At 46.6% G+C, this 22,064-nt stretch overlaps 1 protein-coding gene across 2 annotated transcripts in view; it reads left to right on the forward strand.

Annotated features, from left to right (window-relative positions):
- Positions 1-489: 489 nt before the first annotated feature.
- CAPN8 (calpain 8) overlaps positions 490-22,064 on the forward strand; it is a 75,204-nt gene continuing 53,629 nt past the window's right edge. For both annotated transcript variants that reach the window (XM_055418844.2, XM_088845068.1), the window contains exons 1-2: positions 490-726; positions 10,675-10,744. In XM_055418844.2, coding sequence (XP_055274819.2) covers positions 490-726; positions 10,675-10,744 — 307 coding nt within the window. The remainder of the gene's footprint in view (positions 727-10,674; positions 10,745-22,064) is intronic.

Here is a 22,064-nt window from a genome sequence, read left to right on the forward strand (position 1 = left end):
TGTAGCCAAACTTTTCTGGAAAAAAGGGTGACCCCTCCAACCGCTTTCCCTTCTGCTGAGAACCAATTCTTTGGTAAATACTGGCCTTAAGCTACCCAATAGGACTTTTCATCTCAGCTGATGGTACCAATGACGGGTAAGCAGGTCTTGTAAAGAGATGGGGATGGGTGACTGTGATCCTCAGGAATGTCTTAGGCCTATGGCCTGGGAGGGGCCCTGGAGAGTTCCTAGCCTCCAAACTGTCTGCTGAAAGGCAGAAGGGGAGGGCAGGGCAGGTTCACCTGCACCCTGGGTACATATTTGCTCCTGGCCCTGACTCACTGCTCTCTGGAGCGGGGCCAGTGGGGCGGGGGCCCTCAGGGGAAATGTTTACCTGCTCCACCCACCCCTCCCCTGCTTCACGATGCCTTATAGCTTCCCTTCCAGCGGGACAGGTCTCTGAGAGCACGGAGCAGCCCTGCCCTCTGTCTACCCCACCGAGCCCTCAGCATGGCAGCCCTGGCGGCCCGAGTAGCCAGGCAACGTGCGGCTGCCGAAGGCCTTGGCTCCAGCCAGAAGGCCGTGAGGTACTTGGGCCAGGACTTCGAGACCTTGAGGCAGCAGTGCTTGGACTCGGGGCTCCTATTTAAGGACCCAGAGTTCCCAGCGTGCCCGTCAGCTTTGGGCTACAAGGATCTGGGACCTTGCTCCCCCCAAACTCAAGGCGTTGTCTGGAAGCGGCCCACGGTAAGGAGATGGGCTTGCTGCTGAGAGTCAGGATGGAGGTCCCTCACTTCTGGGCAGTAGTTGAGGGAGAAGTTATGGTTCTTGACCCTGTGTTCCTGGATCCCATATTTCAGACAACCGCCACCCTCCACACCCCTACTTAAAATTTTTTTTTCAGAGACAATAAAGTATAGAGGGAAGAGTGTGCATGGGCTTTGGAACCAGACAAGTTAGATTGGAATCCTGGGATCAGAATCATCCCTTACCTCCAGCTATCTCTTCCCTTTCTGTTTTCATCCTATCAGTTTTACAAAACAGTTACCGCCCCTGGAGAAGGAAGTGGCAACCCACTTCAGTATTCTTGCCTGGAAAATCCCATGGGCAGAGAAGCCTGGCGGGCTACAGTCCATGGGGTTGCAAAGAGTTTGACACGACTGAGTGACTGAGCTCTGCCTCTGAGCATTAACTCCTTGGCCTGGCCTCCCTCCAGCCCCTCCATGGCCATTTTCCACCCCTCTCTGGAGCCTATCTGGGTACTTTGGGATGTTGGCAAAATCCAGGTTGGGCTTATGGTCTAATGTCAGGAGTTGACAGCCATGTTTCATTTCAACAGATGGTTTTTTTTTTCTTTCTCTTTTTAGGCCTGTTTTGGGCCAGCTGTTGGCTCTGCCCTGTTTGGGAAGGTGGTTGGGGAGAAACTGAGGGATCAACTGTGGTCTCAGCTCTGATGGAGGTTGTGGGGAGGCAGACAGGTGAATGAAGGACTGACATCCTGGGCAGAATGAAGGAAATGCCAACACAGACATAAACCATGGGTGTGGGACCCTGGGGTGTTAAGACTGATTGATGGAAAGACTTAAGGGAAGAGGATGCATTCGAGTGGAATGAAGGCCCCCAGGGAGCCTGGGGGAGGTGAGATGGGTAAGGTGGGAGGGGAGAAAGCTTCATTTGGTGACCAAAGTCAGGTATCGTTAGCCTTTGCCTAGTGTTTCTCCTTTGTTTGAAATTCCTGTGTATATATATATATATATATATATATACACTGTGTTCATTCATGTCCTACTGTTTGCGACCCATGGACTATAGCCTGCCAGGCTCCTCTGTCCATGGGGATTCTCCAGGCAAGACTACTGGAGTGGGTTGCCATGCTCTCCTCCAGGGGATCTTCCCAAGCCAGGGATTGAACCCAGGTCTCCTGCATTGCAGGCAGATTCTTTACCATCTGAGCCACCAAGGAAGCCCATATATATATACATATATATATATATATATATACATGGCTATATTTGTGTGTATATATATATGATGTGTGTATATATGATGTGTGTATATATATATATATATTTGTGTGTGCCTGGACTTAGTTGTGGCATGCAGCATCTTTAGTTGTGGCGTGTAAACGCTTCGTTGCAGCATATGGGATCTACTTCCCTGAGCAGGGATGGAACCTGGGCCCCTGCATTGGGAGCACAGAGTGTTAGCCACTGGACCACCAGGGAAGTCCCTCCTTCATCTGAAACTCTCAGAGCCCTCACCTCCTCAACCACCTTCTTCTCTGGATTGTGTCTTCACCTGGCCTCACTGTCCATATAAATTTGGTAATTTCAGAATGGAGTGCTGATTTGTGCCTGTCAGCAAAATGCTATAAAATCCAGATGATGAGGTAGTAAGTAGAACCTGATTAGTGTGAAACCTAAGGACTCCCATTATTGAGAGTTTTCAGATGAGTGAATAAAAAGCTTGTCAGAATTGACCCTCTCACATTCCCAGTCATCAGTGAGGATTCTCACATGGCTGCTTTCGGCTAGATTGTGCTCACACGTCACATGGCATGTTCTAGGACCCAGCTTTATCCTCTCTGATCTTACAGGTTTTTGAGTAGGCTCCTGAGTTGGTAATGACCCTGATTCTGTTATTAGAGATGTGCCTCAGGATCTGGGAAAATCAGCCTGATCCCAAATGCTTCATTTCCTTCCTCCTTGAGGTCTCTCAGGGGCCTGCAAGAAGGTTGGGGTGTCCAGAAATGAGGTGCACCAATGAGTTCATTTGCCTTCTTCCCTCCCTCGCCTCTCTTCTTCCCCTTCCCGCTGCCTCTTTCTTCCATCTTTCCTTCCTTCCTTCTTTTCTTTTTCTTAGATTGTGGTAAAATACACACAACATGAACTTTACCATCTTAACCAATTTAAGTGTATAGTTCAGTAACAGTAGGAGCATTGACGTTGCTGTGCAGCTGTTGTCACCAGCCATCTCCAGAACTTTCACAGCTTGTAAACATGAAACTCTGTACTCACTAAACAATAACTCTGCGTCTCTTCTTCCCTTCTACTTCTGTCTTTATGAGTTTGACTATTCTGGGTACCTCCTATATGAGTGAAATCATGCAGTGTTTGTCCTTTTATGACTGGCTGATTTCACTTAGCATAATGTCCTCAAGATGCATCTTTGTTGTAGCATGTGACAGGATTTTCTTTTTTAAGATTGAATAGTATTCCACTGTATGAATATTTCACATTTTATTTATTCATTCATCCATCAATAGACACTTGGGTTGCTTGTATCTCTTGGCCGTTGTGGATATGGTGGACAAACAGCTCTTTGAGACCTCTGCTTTCATTCCTCTTGGGTCTGGATCCAGAAATAGAATCAGTAGATCATATAGTAATTTATTTTTGATTTTTTGAGGACTAATTATATTGTTTTCCTTAGCCAGTGCACCATTTTATATTCCCACCAGCAGTGTACAGGCTTCCAATTTTTCCACATCCACATCCTCACCCTCACTGATTATTTTCTGTTTTGTGGTGGTGGCCATACCAGGGAGTGTGAAGTGCGATCTCATTGTGGTTTTGATTTGCCTTTCCCTAATGATTAGTGATGTTAAGCATCTTTTCATATTTTTTTTCCCATAAATTTTCTTTCTTTTCAAATTTTCTTTGTTTATTTTTGGCTATGCTGGGTCTTGGTTGCTGTGTGGGCTTTCTCTAGTTTTGGGGAGTGGGGGCTGCTCTCTAGCTGCGGTGCTGGGCGTTGTGGTGGCTTCTCTTGTTGCAGAGCATGGGCTCTAGGGCCCATCTAGTAGTTGCAGTTCCTGGGCTCTAGAGCACAGGCTTAGTAGTTGTGGCATGTGGCTTTCTCTGCTCCTCACTATGTGGGATCTTTACTGACCAGGGATTGAACCCGGGTCTCCTGCATTAGCAGGTGGATTCTCTACCACTGAGACATCAGGGAAGCCCTCATGTGCTTGTTGATCATTTCACAAATCGTCTTTGGAGAAATGCCTTTTCAAGTGCCCAGTGTTCCATGGATTTGTCTGTTTTTTGCTTTACTTGCTGCTTTTGAGGATGGCCCTTTACCTCCTGGTTTTAGGCACCTAAAGCCAGCTGCCCGGGTGTGGCTCTTAGAACCCTTGTTCCCACAAAGATGTTAATTTTTACTTCCTTTGGGAGAAAGGCGATGAGATGGGCTAAATTTATATGAATATTTGTTTTTTCCCTTCTCAATCGTATATAAAGCTTGATACTTAGATGTTTTCCGAACTCATAAAATTTGACATCCTGCCCCTGCTGGGCGGAGAAGGCAATGGCAAGCCACTCCAGTACTCTTGCCTACAAAATCCCATGGATGGAGGAGCCTGGAAGGCTGCAGTCCATGGGGTCGCTAAGGGTCGAACACGACTAAGCGACTTCACTTTCACTTTTCACTTTCACACATTGGAGAAGGAAATGGCAACCCACTCCAGTGTTCTTGCCTGGAGAATCCCAGGGACGGGGGATCCTGGTGGGCTTCCGTCTATGGGGTCACACAGAGTCGGACACGACTGAAGTGACTTAGCAGCAGCAGCAGCCCCTTCTGGGTGTTTCTGCCTATTTTAAGTCCTGAGTGAGAGGTTTGGTTGGGCTCTTGAAGTTTTGGAGGACAAGTTTGCCCAGACTGAAGATCTCATGGTCAAGCTTAGGTTCTCAGGAGAAACTTTGGCTATTCATGATCCTAAGACAACACTGCTTTTACTAGTGTTGGACACAGACCACAGTCCTATCACAGATGATATGACTGCCTGTGGGAGCGAGGAGTACTCCTAGAAGCGGCTTCTCATCTCCCTGCTTCCCCATGGCCCTGGGTTGATGTCCAGCCTGGCCTCTCTGGTTTGAGGGATGCTCAGTGTGTGCAGGCCCCAGTTTGGCCCAATCAATGATTTTCTTCTCTGTCCTTTTTTTTTTTTTCTTTCTGTAATTAAGCAGTTTATTGATCCTAAGGAGAAATACAGAGAGAGAGAGAAGTGAGACAATGTCAGCTGCATGGTAAGGACTTGTGGAACAGCCACCTCCAGTTAAGAGAAACCTGCTGGGTTGACCTTTGGGAGATTTGGATAAGGATGAGGGGGTGAGGCCTCAGTGTGGCGCTTTCACTCTATCCAGCTGCTGCCACTTAGGTGAATGAATTTGGGAATTTTTAACTCAGCCTTGATTTATTGAGTGCTGGTCATGTACAGATGCTAGTGTGGAGCCTTTGTGAAGTTTTGCTAGCCAGGGAGACAGTCAGATAGCGGACCAGCAGCAGAATGGCCAAAAGCTTGGGTTTGGGCGACAGGTGGATCAGGATTCTGGTTCCCTCTCTGCCATTTATTAGCTGTGGGGCTAAGTTACTGACCTCCCCAGGAATCAGTTTCCTCATCTATAAAATGGGAATAATGGGACTTCTCTGGCAGTCCAGTGGTTAAGACTCTGTGCTTCCACTGCAAGGGATATGGGTTCAATACTTAGTCAGGGAGCTAAGATTCCACATCCCACATGCCATGCAATTTGGCCAAAAAACAAAACAAAACAAAACAAACAAACAAACAAATATGACTTACCTCATTGGGTTATTACGGAGCTTGAATGAGAGAATGAATTTAGCCCAGTGCCCGGCGTGTAATAGATGCTTGATTCTATGAGCTGTCTCTAGCTATTATCGTAAGACAAAATGTCCAGAGAGTGAAATATAAATATGGACACAGTGTACAGGAGTTCAGGGGCAGAAACAGTTAAATTGACTGTGGGATTGGGGCAGGTTAATTACTGCAGACATCTGAAGTGAGGCGGGGGTGGATGCTGGTGAAAGAAGAGGGTCATGATCAAGACCGAGAAGGCATGGTGTGAGCAGAGGCACAGGGCTGTGGCTGTTCATTCAGAGCTTGTTCAGAGGACGGCAGTGGCCTGTAGTCAGAGGAGAAAGAGCACCGTGGGAAGCAGAGAGCAAGGCTGGAAACGTCAAGTGGGGCCAGACCCTAGATGCACAGGAGTGCTGGGCTGAGTCCCATGGGCACAATCAATGCTGCTGCTGCTGAACATGACAGCATCATTGGGTTTCCCGAAAGTGCACAGCCAGGGCTCCTCAGATGCCAAACATAGACTATCAGACATGGAATAATACCCTGGGGAGCAGCATTTCCAAGTCAAGTCACTGAGGATGTGATTTAAATCACTTCCTACCTTGAATTTCTTACTGATACTGGTGTTTCTCTTGTGACTGTTCATCAGAGGCTGATACGATTCTTGAGTTTGTGGTGTGTTTTGATTACTTGAGAAATTGTAAACATTTTTGCTGCTGCTAAGTCACTTCAGTCGTGTCTGACTCTGTGACCCCATAGACAGAAGCCCACCAGGCTCCCCCGTCCCTGGGATTCTCCAGGCAAGAACACTGGAGTGGGTTGCCATTTCCTTCTCCAATGCATGAAAGTGAAAAGTGAAAGTGAAGTCGCTCAGTCGTGTCCGACCCCTAGCGACCCCACGAACTGCAGCCTACCAGGCTCTTCCATCCATGGGATTCTCCAGGCAAGAGCACTGGAGTGGCTTGCCATATATTTGTTCTTAAGGAAGAAAATATAGTGTCCCAAGTGTAGGGAGTTGGGAGCCTGCCTCTTTGCAGGGGCTTGCCTCTTCTAAACGTCTTTGACTGCAAGGTTACTTTGTATCTCTGATCTGATCTGAGTTCTGATAGAAAGTTAGTAATGGAGAGAAGACTTTGGGAATACTCTTCAGGCATAATGCTGAGATGTGATCTCCTTGCAAGGCTGAGGACATTCTGTGGCCCCTGAGAGATTCATACAACATATAAGTCAGGGAATTTCCTGGTTGTTTTCTCTTGGGGAGTGGTGGTGTATATTTTGAGTTATGCTAATGAATAACATGTAATCAAATGAGCATTCCATCCCCTCACAACCCTCTTGGGCTTCCCAGCTGGCTCTAGAGTTAAAGAACCCACTGGCCAATGCAGGAACCGTAAGAAAACGTGCATTTGATCCCTGGGATGGGAAAATTCCCTGGAGGAGGGCATGGCAACCCACTCCAGTATTCTTGCCTGGAGAATCCCATGGACAGAACCTGGCAGGCTATAATCCACAGAGGTGCAAAGAGGTGGACACGGCTAAAGTGACTTAGCAGGCACACACAGGAACCCCTTAGCACCACTCTGGTTATAACACTTTCTGTTGTCTCCAGCCTTTGCAAACCACTCTGTTTTTCAAGCCAAACTTAACATTTTAGCTGAGCTTGGTAGACCTATTAGGTATGAGTCTAGTGCACTTCTACCACATAGACAGTGTGACATGGGTAATTGAATGTACAGCTCAGGGGAGTGATTTGGGAGCATCAGCATAATCTATAGTTAGCAACTGAAGCCACAGGTCTGGATGGCGTCACCCAGGGAGGAGGCTTCGGGCATGTGATTGCTCTATGAGATGGGGTCATGCCCAGTACTGAAGACCCAGCTCAGGGGTCCCTGGTCCTGAGGATGAACAGAGCAGAGGAGCTCTTGAAGGAGACTTGACAAGGAGTAGAGAGGTGAGAAAGTCAACAGCGCGTGAGGATACAGACGCCAAGAGAGGAGGGTTTCAGACGGTGGACCAGGCAAGCGTATTGAGTGTAAAGAGCAGTGAGATGGAGGAGGGTGCGGCTCATTCTGTGAGTGCTGGTGACTCAGGTGAGAGGGGTTCCATGGAGCCCTGGGAGATTGGAGCCAGGCCTCAGGAGACGGATGGATGGATGGGAGGTGAGGAGCTGGAGACTCTATAAAGAAGGTTTTTAAGGAGAGCAATTCTGCCTAACCTCTGTTCAGCGTGTTCTCAGCCCTTCCTTTTTAAGACAAAACAAAACAATACATGCAACATTTCTTTTTGTCTCTCCATTTTTATTAATTAAAATTTCAAATCTCTCTACCTTCTGCCCACCAACCGAGAATGTCTGGACTCTGGGATCTTCTTGATCACCTGGGATTAGAATTTGCTGCTGCTTACTTTTAGAACCCCTGGTTTGGCTCATGTCACTTTTGTCTATAAATTGCCACTAGAGGGACAATTGGTGATCCAGTGGTTAAGACTCCGCGCTCCCGATGCACCGGCCCCAGGTTTAACCCCTGGTCAGGGAACTAGATCCTACATGCTGCAACTAAGACCTGCTGCAGACAAATTAAAAAAACAAAAAGTTGCCGCTAGAGGTTGAAACAAACAAGCAGGACTAAGCTCCATCACTGGAAGGCTGGCTAAATAACTCATGGTGCTTATAATGAAATGATAAAACTCTGTCTATGCTGAGCACAGATATACAAAGCAGAAAATGTATATATGTAAGGTGTGAGTCACTCAGTCGTACCTGACTCTTTGTGATGCCATGGACTGTAGCCCACCAGGCTCCCCTGTCCGTGGAATTCTCCAGGCAAGAATACTGGAGTGGGTAGCCATTCTCTTCTTCAGAGGATCTTCCCAATCCAGGGATTGAATCTGGGTCTCCTGCATTGCAGGTAGAGTCTTTACCATCTGAGCCACCAGGGAAGCCATATATATGTAAATGTGCTTTTACATCAAAAGACTTTCTGGAAGGGTATACAAGAAATGTTAACAGCAAGGAATCTAAAGTGAAAGGAATTTTTTTGTTTGTATAGCATTATTTGCTGTTACTTTTTTTTTAACCTATGGGCATACACTTTTTAAATAAAAAACAAGTTAATGATTTTTTTTTAATATTTGGAAGAAAAAAAAGTCAGCCTAAAGGTTCTATCTCTGCCCGTTTAGACAGGAGCTTTATACAAGGATGTTAGGGCTGCCACTCAGAAGCCTCCACCCCTCATGGTCCCAGAATCTCAGAATCCCAGCTCATGGCTGCATACCCACTCTCTCTGTCTGCCTTCAACCCATTATTCTCTTGCTTCCCCTTTCCTTTTTGACTTACGGTTTCTTCATGGAGTAATATGGGCTTCCCAGGTGGCGCTAGTGGTAAAGAACCTGCTTGCCAATGCAGGAGACACAAGAGACTAGGGTTCAATCCCTGGGTTGGAAGATCTCCTGGAGGAGGGCATGGCAACCCATTCCGGTGTGCTTGCCTGGAGAAGCCCATGGACAGAGGAGGCTGGCGGGCTATAGTCCGTGGGGTCACAGATAGTTGGACATGACTGAAGTAACTTAGCACGCAGTCACTCATAGAGTAAGGTGGAAATATTTCCCATTCTTTGTGGTCATACAGTCCCTGATGTAGCAAAACCGGGCTGGCTTCCTTTTTGTCCCTTGAGGTCCCATCTTGCCCCCTAAGAGTGTGCCTGGTGGTGAGACAGACACACCTCTCCTTTGGGAACCAGTCTTCACATTTGCTAAGTCACTTCAGTCATGTCCAACTCTTTGCAACATGATGGACTGTAGCCTACGAGGCTCCTCTGTCCATGGGATTCTCCAGGCAAGAATACTGGAGTGGGTTGCCATGCCCTCCTCCAGGGGATCTTCCAACCCAGGGATCGAACCTTTGTCTCTTATGTCTCCTGCATTGTAGGCAGATTCTTTACCACTCGTGCCACCTGGGAGGCCCGTAGTCTGTCCTAGATTCTGCTTTCCTCATGCACATGTATCATCTCCTATCTGATAAGTCTTTTCAGGCATAATCCCTCGTGGGCATTTCTCCCTTTTCTCCTTTTGTTTTCTGTGGTCCAGTATTAGGCACAAGGCTTTTCCTCTGATTTTTTTTTTTTTTAAAGAAAATGTTTATTTATTTATTTATTTTTTTGGCCATGTTGCGTGGCCTGTGGGATCTTAGTTCCCCAACCAGGGATCCAACCTGAGCCCCCTACAGTAGAAGTGCAGAGTCCTAGCCACTGGCCCGCCAGGGAAGTCCCTTTTCTCTGGTTTTTATCATGGATCTCTATCTTGGTTTCCCACATCAGCTGAAAGCACCTGGAGGCCAAGAACCTTGTGTGTTCTTTTCCTCTGTGTCACCGTGCTCCCTTCTTTCTCCTGCCTGATATGGCACAACTAGCACTTTGTATAGAACAGGCGTTGAGCACATCCTTGCTGGGTAAACAGAAGAAAGGAGGCCTACAGGATGCCTTCTTGTGCCCTAATAGAGCTCTAGGGCCATGAGCTTGCCTGTGACAAATGCCACCCCGAGATAGATGAGCAGGGAGGCGGGGGAGTGCAGGTCAGATGTGGGAGTGAGGTGGAGTTCTCCTCTCTGGACAGACACTTCCTGAAGCCCCAGTGTTTCCATCAGCACACAGGGTCATCATCACGGAGTCAAGTGTTTAATGAGTGTCCGCAGGGTGCAGAGCATTTTCTTAGAGTGCTAAACATTAGCCTCATCCTCTCCCTAAAAACAGGGGTGTTGTCCAAACGGTGAGATCATATTTCATGTCATTATCAGCCTTTGCCTTTCTCCTGCCTCCCCCGCCTTCACACCCACACACTCACACCATAGGTATAGTGATAAAAAGCCTGCTCACAAGGGGAGCTGTGGACTCCAGTTCCTGCTTTGCCACCCCTGGCTGTGTGACTGTGGGCAGCTTTCCTGCCTTCTCTGGGCTTCAGAATCCTCAGCAATAAAATGCGGTTCGTGCAATAGATAATCCCTTGGGTTTCTTCCATGAATTTTGTGACGATCAAGCTCCTTCACCCTTGGTGCCACCATCACTGGGCATCTTTGTGACTTGTGTTTTGTCCCCTGTTGTTTCCAGGAATTGTGCCCCAGCCCTCAGTTTATCGTTGGTGGAGCCACGCGCACAGACATCTGTCAGGGTGCCCTGGGTGAGTCATTGGGGAGAGTCCTATTTGTTTTGGGAGAGGGCAGGTGTGTGTGTAATGAGTAACATCAGATTAAACTTCACTGTCAACACTAGGTCTGTCACTCACCTGTATGAGTCCTTGAGACTTCACTCTCCACTCTGGGTCTGGAATACTGGAACTCCCTTTGGTTCCTTTTAACCAAGAGATTTCCCATATGCTCATTTAACCCTTTTTAATGCTAGAGTCACAAACTAGGATTATAGGCATACAGTAGATAACTGTGCTAGCTGTGTTCTTTTTAAAAAATATTTATTTATTTGACTGCTTCAGGTTTTAGTTGCAGCATGCTGCATCTTTAGTTGTAGCTTGCAAACTCTTAGTTGCAGCATGTGGGATCTAGTTTCCTGACCAGGTATCAGACATGGGCCTCTTGCATTGGGAGTACGAAGTCTTTGCCACTGAACCAGCAGGGGAATCCCTGTGCTGTGTTTTGATAATAGTTTTCCGTAAGTGGACATGATTCGATCTGTGGAGTGGCCACATGTATACAATTAAGCATGCGAAATTTCTTCAGTCATTTCAGACTCTTTGAGACCCCTTGGACCATAGTCTGCCAGGCTCCTCTGTCTGTGAGAGTCTCCAGGCAAGAATACTGGAGTGGGTTGCCATTTCCTCCTCGAGGGGATTTTCTCGACCCAGAGGTGGAACCCACGTCCCTTAGGTCTTCTGCATTGGAGGCGGATTCTTCACCACTAGCGCCATCTGCTGTCACAATAGACGCTCTTATCATGAGTAAGAAAACAAAAATCCTAGCTTTGTAGCCAAGCTTTCTTTCCTAGGCCAGGAATCATGGGATTAAGAACCTTCACTTCCCAATCGTTCATATTCCCTCCAAATCAGGCATAGTTAAGTTAGAGGAATAATGTATTTTGTTTTGTAAATTCTAGCCTTAAGTGTTGGAAACCAAGGTTCTGTTTGATAGCAGATTAGCATTGTTGATCTCATAAGCCCTCCTGATCCCAGGATCTCATGGTTTCTGCATTGAGTTGGACAACACTGACATTTTAGGGACAACATGGCTCTGAATTGAATTCGCCGGCTTTCCAAACGGCCAGCCAGTGACAGCTGCAGGATATAGAACTGGAAACGAAGACAGGAGGAAATAAATCCTGCTTGCTTGAAATTCAGCCAAACAAACAAAATCTCCGCATCCACGTGTCCCCATCGCCCTTTATCTTTCCGGAGATTTCCCCTCCGTCTTTCTTCTCCTTGCACCACAAACCTGTTCTCTTCAGCCTGCTGGAAACCTTTATGATTTTGAAAATCACCGGCATTCATTTTAAATGCTTCCAATGTTCTCTCCTTTAATGAGTATAGCAAATATCCCCTTAGCCAGAGCTCATGGAGCGTGAATACAAAGCAGTGAGAACCATTCGGGTACCACATAGTCGTGTGCCCCAGTCCCTGAAAGCCACAGACTCCGTGTCCTTAGCCTTTGAGCAAGGTGAAGGCTCCCAGAGGGGTTGTGTTCTGACCTCTTCTCGTTCTGGTAAGTATGCTGTGCCTTTTTACTTCAAGCGAAATGTTTAACCTAATATAGCACGCATCTCAGGGAAACACAACTTCACATTTATGCTTTTAACAACTTCTTGTTGTAGACAGGTTGACTTTGGAAAAGGTGTTTAGTAAGTGTCTTTTAATTGATTAACTTGGCGAGGTCCTCCTTTGAATAGTTTCAAGCTCGGAGGGAAGAGAGTTTCCCAAAAGAGGCCAGAGCGTTACCATGGTGAGCGTGTGCTGCTGATGAAGCCGGCGGCTGGAGGAGCAGGAAATGAACTCGACTCCCCGAATCCAACTCACATCAAAGTGCTGGGGCAACGCCGTGGAGGCCGCCCTGGGTTAGCCCGGCGCTGCCTTGGTGGATTTTAATGAACAGAACGGAAAGGCTTGTTGAGTCCAATTTCCTGAAGGGTGCTTGGTACGGGGCCAGAGGGCCTGTGGACCAGATGGAGCCGCAACAAGCATTGAAGTGGGTACCTGGGCGCTGGGCCTGCAACTTGGCCCCAGGGTGAATGCCAGGGGCTGAATGACAGCAATCCGTGTGGCCTATGAGACTTGGGCCTGGCGGCTTTAACAGTGGGTGGATCGTGGTGAGATTAAGAGGCGGTGTTACATGGCACCTGTCAGGGAGTGACAGGGATTAATACTTGCCCTGTGCCTTGCAGGCTCGACAGAGTCCAACATAGCGCAGTGGGGTGTAATGCATAGTTTAAATATTATTGTTACTTTTTTACAGTTTATCTATATAATGACAGTGATGTCCTTTACACAGCTTTGCATCACTGTTGTTTTATTTTTATTTTCAGTACACACTGTTCAAAAATGACAAATGAAAGGTCCAGAGTGAAAATTCAGCTTCCATATATTTCCATCTATTCTACTGTTTCCCTGCAACCTTTTAAAAATCCATCCAGTATTTCTTTATGCAAATTCAAGCAAATCTTAAAATGTAGTCTAATATGTATCTCTTTTTTGCCTTGAAGATAGCATTCAGGAAATACTGTTTAGTACTTTGCCATTATTTGTCATTATTTCACTTAATAAAATGTCTTGGAGATCTTTCCAAGACAGTGTATGAAGGGCTTTGTTCTTTTTTTTTCATTTTTATTTATCTTTTGGCTGCACCTCATGCTGTGTGGGGAAAGAAATGGCAACCCACTCCGGTATTCTTGCCTGGAACATCCCATGGATGGAGGAGTCTGGTAGGCTGCAGTCCATGGGGTCGAGAAGAGTTGGACACGACTGAGCGACTTCACTTTCACTTTCATGAATTGGAGAAGGAAATGGCGACCCACTCCAGTATTCTTGCCTGGAGAATCCCAGGGATGGAGGAGCCTGGTGGGCTGCCGTCTATGGGATGGCACAGAGTTGGACACAACTGAAGTGACTTAGCAGCAGCAGCAGCATATATAATCTAGTTCTTGCAAGAGCTTCGTGTGAGTCCTCACCCAGTGAGTCCTTGGCTCCTACCAGAGTCAGTGCTCATGTGCAGTCCAGGAGCTAACTTTCTTTGGAGACATTTTTATAGGATGAAGGATTGGGAAGTCTGCGATGCTAAAGAGTAAGTTGCTCCAGATAATTACTCACAGTGTCGTGTGCATATTGTTGGGTGACTCAGTCTCGGCCAGAGAACATGGTGGTTTGCCTTCACACACATTATCAACGGGGGGTCTGGTGATGAAACAGCCCCTAGACAAAAGCCCTCCCTGGATCCTCAGGCCTGGCGTGCATCACCTTGGTGCACTAAGAAGGGGTCCCCTTCAGCCTCAGCCTTTCCGTGCTCCATCTTCCTGGCAGAGCCCACACTCACCAGATCTAGCAAGGGCCACACACGCGCTGTCCCTCCAGTATGCGGGGATCTAGGGGGCCTCACCGTGTCATGAGCGATTAAGTTGTTAAGTGTGGGATTCCCTGTAGGGCACGTCTGTGGTGCCCGTTTCCAGCAAAGGCTCATGGTTGGTGCATCACCCAGGGAACTGCAGGCACCTCGCTGGTCCCTCTGCTGTTTGTCAGGACTGTCTGTCTCTCTCTTGTTGACCCATGCGTGTCCCTCTGAGGCCACAGAAATAGATCCTGTCCCGCCATGAAGTTCATGTTTCTGGCTTCATTCACCTGATGCAGTATGTCATGACCGTGCACTGGGCAGAACTCCTTTGGTCACTGCCTTCAGAAGTCCAACTCAGTCAACTTAAGGAAACAGAAGTTGTTGGCTCATCCCACTGGACCATGGGAAGGGGAGGGCAGCGCTGGCCTGGGGAAGGCTGGGGCCAGGATTCTAGATGTTCCTGGAGCTCTCTCTGCCTCTCATGTTTCCACTGGTCTCTGTGTGTCATCCACCCTCTCCCGTGCCAGGAAGGTTCCAAGCAGCGGAAGAGATGACCACTAGGGTTCCAGATGTCAGCTTGGTACGATCATGAACCAGTTTTGGTTTACTCTCAGAAAAAGTCTCGGGTCTTGTGGTTGGGTTCTTTGCCCACTCCTTGGGGTCTTTCAGTCGGAGGGGTGAGGTACTCTATGGTTGGTTTAACCTGGGTCATGGGCTTACTCTTGTGACTGCAGGCCTTCCCCAAAAACACTTCTCCAAAAGGAGGCGGCACTGGGCTGAGAGAATGGAGAAAGCCTACCTCAGTGTGTCCGTGGGCTGGCAGGCATCAGGTCTGGCCACACGGTGCTCTCCCCACCCCAGGTCACCCCTGCTCTTCTGACTCATTGGTCCTGCCCTCTTCTCTCCCCCTCCAACCCCTGCCCCTGAATCCACCACCCTGCAGTGCTCCGGGAAATGCTCCTCCCCGAGGGCCGTTCTCCTCTTTCTCTGGATCTGCCACCAGAAGTACCTAGTTCACAGCTGGAGTGCAAAGAGCCCTGCAGGGAGATCTGGGTCGGGTCTTCACAGTCTGCCTGTGGCCACACCACCTCAGTTAGCACAGCTGTACAGTGGGGATATAATCACACCAGCCTGCCTGGTGGTTGTGATGGATAGGGAATTGACACGGCTCCTTGTCCTCCCAGCAGTGGGCAGTAAGTGGGGGCGGAAGTGGATGTAATAACCCTGGGTGCCCTGCCTATACACACCATGGGACTGACTCTCTTCTGCATCTCTGTAATCCACAGTGCCTGGGGGTGTAGCAGGGCTCCATGAATGTTTGCTTGTATCTGATCTGTTTTCTAAAATCTTTGCCTTGTATCATTATTAAATAATGGAAACAGGGTAGCCTAAATCAGAGGCTACTTGTGTTTTTACTTCCTTTATTGCCAATATCACTCTTAGCAATCAGGCTGGATCAGGCATTTGGAATATATTTGGAATAAAAAATCCCATCCTGAAGTTGACAAAATGTCTTTATTTTTCAGTTCAGTTCAGTCACTCAGTCGTGTCCAACTCTTTGTGACCCTGTGGACTGCAGCACGCAGGGCTTCCCTGTCTGTCATCAATTCCCAGAGCTTGCTCAAACTCATGTCCATCAAGTTGGTGATGCCATCCAACCATCTCATCCTCTATCGTCCCCTTCTCTTTCTGCCCTCAATCTTTCCCAGCGTCAGGGTCTTTTCCAATGAGTCAGTTCTTCGCATCAGGTAGCGAAAGTATTGGAGCTTCAGCTTCAGCATCAGTCCTTCCAATGAACACCCAGGACTGATCTCCTTTAGGATGGACTGGTTGGATCTCCTTGCAGTCCAAGGGACTCTCAAGAGTCTTCTGCAACACCACTGTTCAAAAGCATCAATTCTTAAGTGCTCAGCCTTCTTTACGGTCCAACTCTCACATCCATACATGACTACTGGAAAAACCATAGCTTTGACTAGATGGAACTTTGTTGGCTTTTTAATGTCTCTGCTTTTTAATATGCTGTCTAGGTTGGTCATAGCTTTTCTTCCAAGGAGCAAGCATCTTTTAATTTCATGGCTGCAGTCACCATCTGCAGTGATTTTGAAGCCTAAGAAAATAAAGTCTGTAACTGTTTCCATTGTTTCCCCATCTATTTGCCATGAAGTGATGGGACTGGATGCCATGATCTTAGTTTTCTGAATGTTGAGCTTTAAGCCAACTTTTTCACTCTCACTTTTGTCAAGAGGCTCTTGTCTTCCTCTTCACTTTCTGCCCCAAGGGTGGTATCATCTGCGTGTCTGAGGTTAGTGATATTTCTCCTGGCAATCTTGATTCCAGCTTGTGCTTCATCCAGCCTGGCATTTCACATGATGTACTCTGAATATAAGTTAAATAAGCAGGGTGACCATATACAGCCTTGACGTACGCCTTCCCCAGTTTGAAACCAATCTGTTGTTTCATGTCTGGTTCTAACTGTTGCTTCTTGAGCTGCATACAGGTTTCTCAGGAGGCAGGTCAGGTGGTATGGTATTCCCATCTCTTGAAGAATTTTCCATAGTTGGTTGTGATATACACAGTCAAAGGCTTTGGCATAATTAATAAAGCAGAAGTAGATGTTTTTCTGGAATTCTCTTGCTTTTTCAGTGATCCAGTGGATGTTGGCAATTTGACATCTGGTTCCTCTGCCTTTCCTAAATCCAGCTTGAACATCTGGAAGTTCATGGTTCACGTACTGTTGAAGCCTGACTTGGAGAATTTTGAAAATTACTTCCTAGTGTGTGAGATGACTGCAATTGTGTGGTAGTTTGAACATTCTTTGGCATTGCCCTTCTATGGGATTGGAATGAAAACTGACTTTTTCCAGTCCTGTGGCTACTGCCGAGTTTTCCGAATTTGCTGGCGTATTGAGTGCAGCACTTTCACAGCATCATCTTTTAGGATTTGAAATAGCTCAACTGGAATTCCATCACCTCTACTAGCTTTGTTCGTAGTGATGCTTCCTAAGGTCCACTTGACTTCATATTCCTGGACGTCTGACTCTAGGTGAGTGATCACACCACTGTGGTTATCTAGGTCATGAATATCTTTTTTGTATAGCTCTTCTGTGTATTCTTGCCACTTCTTCTTAATATCTTCCACTTCTGTAAGGTCCATACCATTTCTGTCCTTTATTGTGCCCATCTTTGCATGAAATGTTCCCTTGGTAACTCTAATTTTCTTGAAGAGATCTCTAGTCTTTCCCATTCTATTGTTTTCCTCTATTTGCATTGATCACTGAGGAAGGCTTTCTTATCGCTCCTTGCTATTCTTTGGAACTTTGTATTCAAATGGATATTCTTTCCTTTTCTCCTTTGCCTTTAGCTTCTCTTCTTTTCTCAGCTATTTGTAAGGCCTCCTCAGACAACCATTTTGCCTCTTTGCATTTTTTTTCCTTGGGGAAGGTCTTGATCCCTGCCTCCTGTACAATGTCACAAACCTCTGTCCATAGTTCATCAGGCACTCTGTCTATCAAATCTAATCTCTTGAATCTGTTTGTCACTTCCACTATATGAAGTGTAAGGGATTTGATTTAGGTCGTACCTGAATGGTCTAATGGTTTTCCCTACTTTCTTCAACTTAAGTCTGAATTTGGCAATAAGGAGTTCATGATCTGAGCCACAGTCAGTTCCTGGCCTTGTTTTTGCTGACTGTATAGAGCGTCTACATCTTCAGCTGCAAAGAATATAATCAATCTGATTTCTGTTTTGACCATCTAGTGATGTCCATGTGTAGAGTCTTCTCTTGTGTTGTTGGAAGAGGGTGTTTGCAATGACCAGTGTGTTCTCTTGGCAAAACTCTGTTAGCCTTTGCCCTGTTTCATTTTGTATGCCAGGGCCAAATTTGCCTGTTACTCCAGATATCTCTTGACTTCCTACTTTTGCATTCCAGTCCCCTATGATGAAAAGGACAACTTTTTTGGTGTTAGTTCTAGAAGGTCTTGTGTGTCTTCACAGAACCATTTAACTTCAGCTTCTTCAGCATTACTGGTTGGGGCATAGGCTTGGATTACTGTGATATTGAATGATCTGCCTTGGAAATGAAGAGAGATCATTCTATCATTTTTGAGACTGCACCCAAGTACCGCATTTCAGACTCTTTTGTTGACTATGATGGCTACTCCATTTCTTCTAAGGGATTGTTGCCCACAGTAGTAGATATAATGGTCATCTGAATTAAATTCACCCATTCCAGTTCACTGATTCCTAAAATGTTGATGTTCACTCTTGCCATCTCCTGTTTGACTGCTTCTAATTTACCTTGATTCATGGACCTAACATTCTAGGTTCCTAGACAGTATTGCTTTTTACAGAATCGGACTTTACTTCCATCACCAGTCACATCCAGAAATGGGCGTTGTTTTTGCTTTGGCTCCATCTCTTCAGTCTTTCCTGAATTATTTCTCCACTCTTCTCCAGTAGCATACTGGGCACCTACCGACCTGGGGAGTTCATCTTTCCAGTGTCATATCTTTTTGCCTTTTCATACTGTTTGTGGGGTTCTCAAGGCAAGAATACCAAAGTGGTCTGCCATTCCCTTCTCCAGTTGACCACGTTTTGTCAGAACTTTCCACCATGACCCCTCCGTCTTGGGCGGCCCTACAGGGCCTGGCTCATAGTTTCATTGAGTTAGACAAGGCTGTGGTCCATGTGATCAGTTGGATTAGTTTTCTGTGATTGTGGTTTTCATTCTGTCCACTCTCTGATGGAGAAGGATAAGAGGCTTATGGAAGCTTCCTGATGGGAGAGACGGACTGAGGGGGAAACTGGGTCTTGTTCTGATGGGCGGGACCATGCTTCTTAAATCTTTAATCCGGTTTTCTGTTGATGGGCGGGACTGCGTTCCCTCCCTGTTGTTTGACCTGAGACCAAAGTGTCCTGGAGGTAATGAAGAGAATGGTGACTCCCTGCAAAAGGTCCCATGCATGCACTGCCCCTCACCCTGCAGCAGGCCACCGCCGACCCATGCCTCTGCTGGAGATTCCTGGACACTCACAGGCAAGTCTGGGTAAATTTTCTGGGGGTTCTCAGTCCCTTTGCCAGATCCCCAGGTTGGGAAATCTGTTGTGGGTCCTAGAACTTTATTAACAGTGTGAGAATTTCTTTGGTATAATTGTTCTGCAGTATGTGGGTTGTCTTTATTTTTAAAGGATTTCAAAGTTCATGCAAACCAGCTTGTTGGCTTATTTATCCTCAGATCACCAAAAGTACTTAGGTCCCAGGGACATCGGGAATGACATTGTCCCAAGGCCCTGTGGTGGCTGTGAGTAAAGGAACATGGGGAGGAAGCCAGCTCCTTCTGCTTGCTGGATCTTGTGGCCCCCAGGGGAGGACTCTGCTCTGAGTCAGCCTGTTTCTCCCGGGCTCAGCAGAACCATGCAGGCCCACCACCCTCGCCATATTGCATCCTCAGGTGGGGAGACACTGAGACAGGGTATCACTTATGCCTACAGATGTGAAAATGCAACAGGGCTTTATGTGTCTTTGGGCATCTCTTGTGCCCTGCTACTTTCAGGAATGAGGAGCAGAAGATTTTCTTCCTTAACAAAGGAGAAACAGAGACTTGAAGAATTTAGATAGGAATTAGAGTTCTTTCTGAATAACAAATGTGAAGCAATGTTAATCCAGGCTTTTGATCTAGTGGTGGTTTATTTTCTGTGCAGAGCAGGATTAGTGAGGGAGCTAAACTTTTCTCTGAAGGGTTTGGTGAGTACTGGGGTCTCTCTCTTTATCCTGCTATTTTCCACTCTCCGTCTTCTCTCTCTGTGTGTGTTCATGTGTGCTTATCTCTTCCTTTCTCTAGTGACTTGGTTTTTCTCTTCACCTTTATGAAATTGATATCTTTTTCATCTTTGTTGTATTTATCGAGTAGGGTTTTTATATTTGATATTTTTGTTTCAAAAAAGGAATGACTGGCTGGTTTCATTTGTCTCTACAGACAAAAAAGAGGGAACAAGGACACCTAAATCCACCCACCTTCTCTGATGCAACCCTTGCATCAATTTTTCTCTGTGAGCCACACTCCCCCACCAAGAGAGTCCTGCTCTCCTGCAACAGAGGCCAGGCCCCCACAGCCCTCAGCATTTGGGGCTGGTGTCAGCATCTACACAGGCATTTTTCTTGATACCTTTTGATCTGTAGCATCCTTTGAGGGCTGGGGCAAAGTAAGTCAATTCACTAGTTACTTTTAATGAGAAATCCAGGGAAGCCTCAGAGAACTCAAAGGGACCAGACCCCCTCATTGGTTCTGGAGAGTACAGGTTAGACTTCTGCAGATGACAGTAACTTGTAGCCCACTCATTATGTGACATGGGGAAGTTTGCTTTTGTTAATGGTCTTCTGCTTTCAGTGATTCCCCTTCTTTGTGAAATATCTTTCCCTTCTATTTGGTCCCTAGTGCTTAGTGTCCTCATGTTTGGTCCCGCTAACACCACTGTCTCATCTACTCTGAGAAAAGGGCCCAGGACAGCCATTTACACTTTAGTATGAATTTGAACCAGTGTATTAAGGAGGATTTGTATGTAGAACAGAATCTTAAGAGCATGAAAGAATTGTACTCTTACATCTTTAGTTACACTAACCCTCACTAAGTTATTTCCTTTTGGTATGAATGCAAGCAGTGAAGCACAGTAATAGAAATCATGGATTGTATTCATATTACATTACGATTGTTGCAAATATCTCAAAATACCACTTATATTCATCATTACTTCATAATTATGCTGTTCATTAGACCCCACTCCAAATCTTTTATATAGAATATTAATAAAGAAGTAGAAACCTTACTATAATTTTTAAAACGTATTTCAATAATAGTTTCAATATAGTTTCTGTAGTCCTATATTTTATTTTATCCATTTAGAAACATTATCCTGGGATCAGATCTTGATTTCGCTAAACTGCCAAAAGGTCCAGACATAGGAAAGATTAAGAACTCTGCATTACTAGGATATTAGGCTGCTTCTACTGTTGGAGAAGACTCTTGAGAGTATCTTGGACAGCAAGGAGATCCAACCAGTCCATTCTAAAGGAGATCAGTCCTGGGTGTTCACTGGAAGGACTGATGCTAAAGCTGAATCTCCAATACTTTGGCCACCTCATGTGAAGAGTTGACTCACTGAAAAAGACTCTGATGCTGGGAGGGGTTGGGGGCAGGAGGAGAAGGGGACAACAGAGAATGAGATGGCTGGATGGCATCACTGACTTGATGGACATGAGTTTGAGTGAACTTTGGGAGTTGGTGATGGACAGGGAGGCCTGGCGTGTGTGATTCATGGGGTCGCAAAGAGTCGGACACGACTGAGTGACTGAACTGAACTGAACCAGGGGTAGATTTCTTTTTGCAGCAAAGGGAATTTTGTCAGTGCCCTTCAGTTTTACTAAGAGATGTCCTGACTATCCCTCACTTCCTAAGAGAGATGCAAAAAGTGCAGGCCAGTCTCTGAGTCCCTAGGGAGACCACCTCTTGCTCTGGAGGTTACTAACCTGATAAGTAGGTGGCAAGTGGTACCAGCCAGTGGGGGAAGAGCTTGTCGAGCTCCACCTTGGCTGAGCAGCCTGAGGTTTGGGTCTGAAAACCCAGTTCAGAGTGTGACTGATTCCTGCTCAGAGAGGTGGTGGCAGACACATTGGGTTGGCCAAAAGGTCTGTTCAGATTTTTCTGTAGTGGCTTACGGAAAACCCCGAACGAACTTTTTGGCCAACCCAATACTTCTGCCCTATATTTTTAGAGGACCATAATTGTAGTGTCATCCACGGACCCAATAGGACCCCCACTGTTAAGGCCTGACTCTGTGCCTCAGGGAACTCCCATCCCCGGGTTGCTGCTGCTGCTGCTAAGTCGCTTCAGTCGTGTCCGACTCTGTGCGACCCCATAGACGGCAGCCGACCAGGCTCCGCCGTCCCTGGGATTCTCCAGGCA

This window comes from Moschus berezovskii, chromosome 17 (assembly GCF_049115385.1).
Source record: "Moschus berezovskii isolate FMDL1 chromosome 17, NW_MosBer_1.0, whole genome shotgun sequence".
Taxonomy (NCBI): Eukaryota; Metazoa; Chordata; class Mammalia; order Artiodactyla; family Moschidae; genus Moschus; species Moschus berezovskii.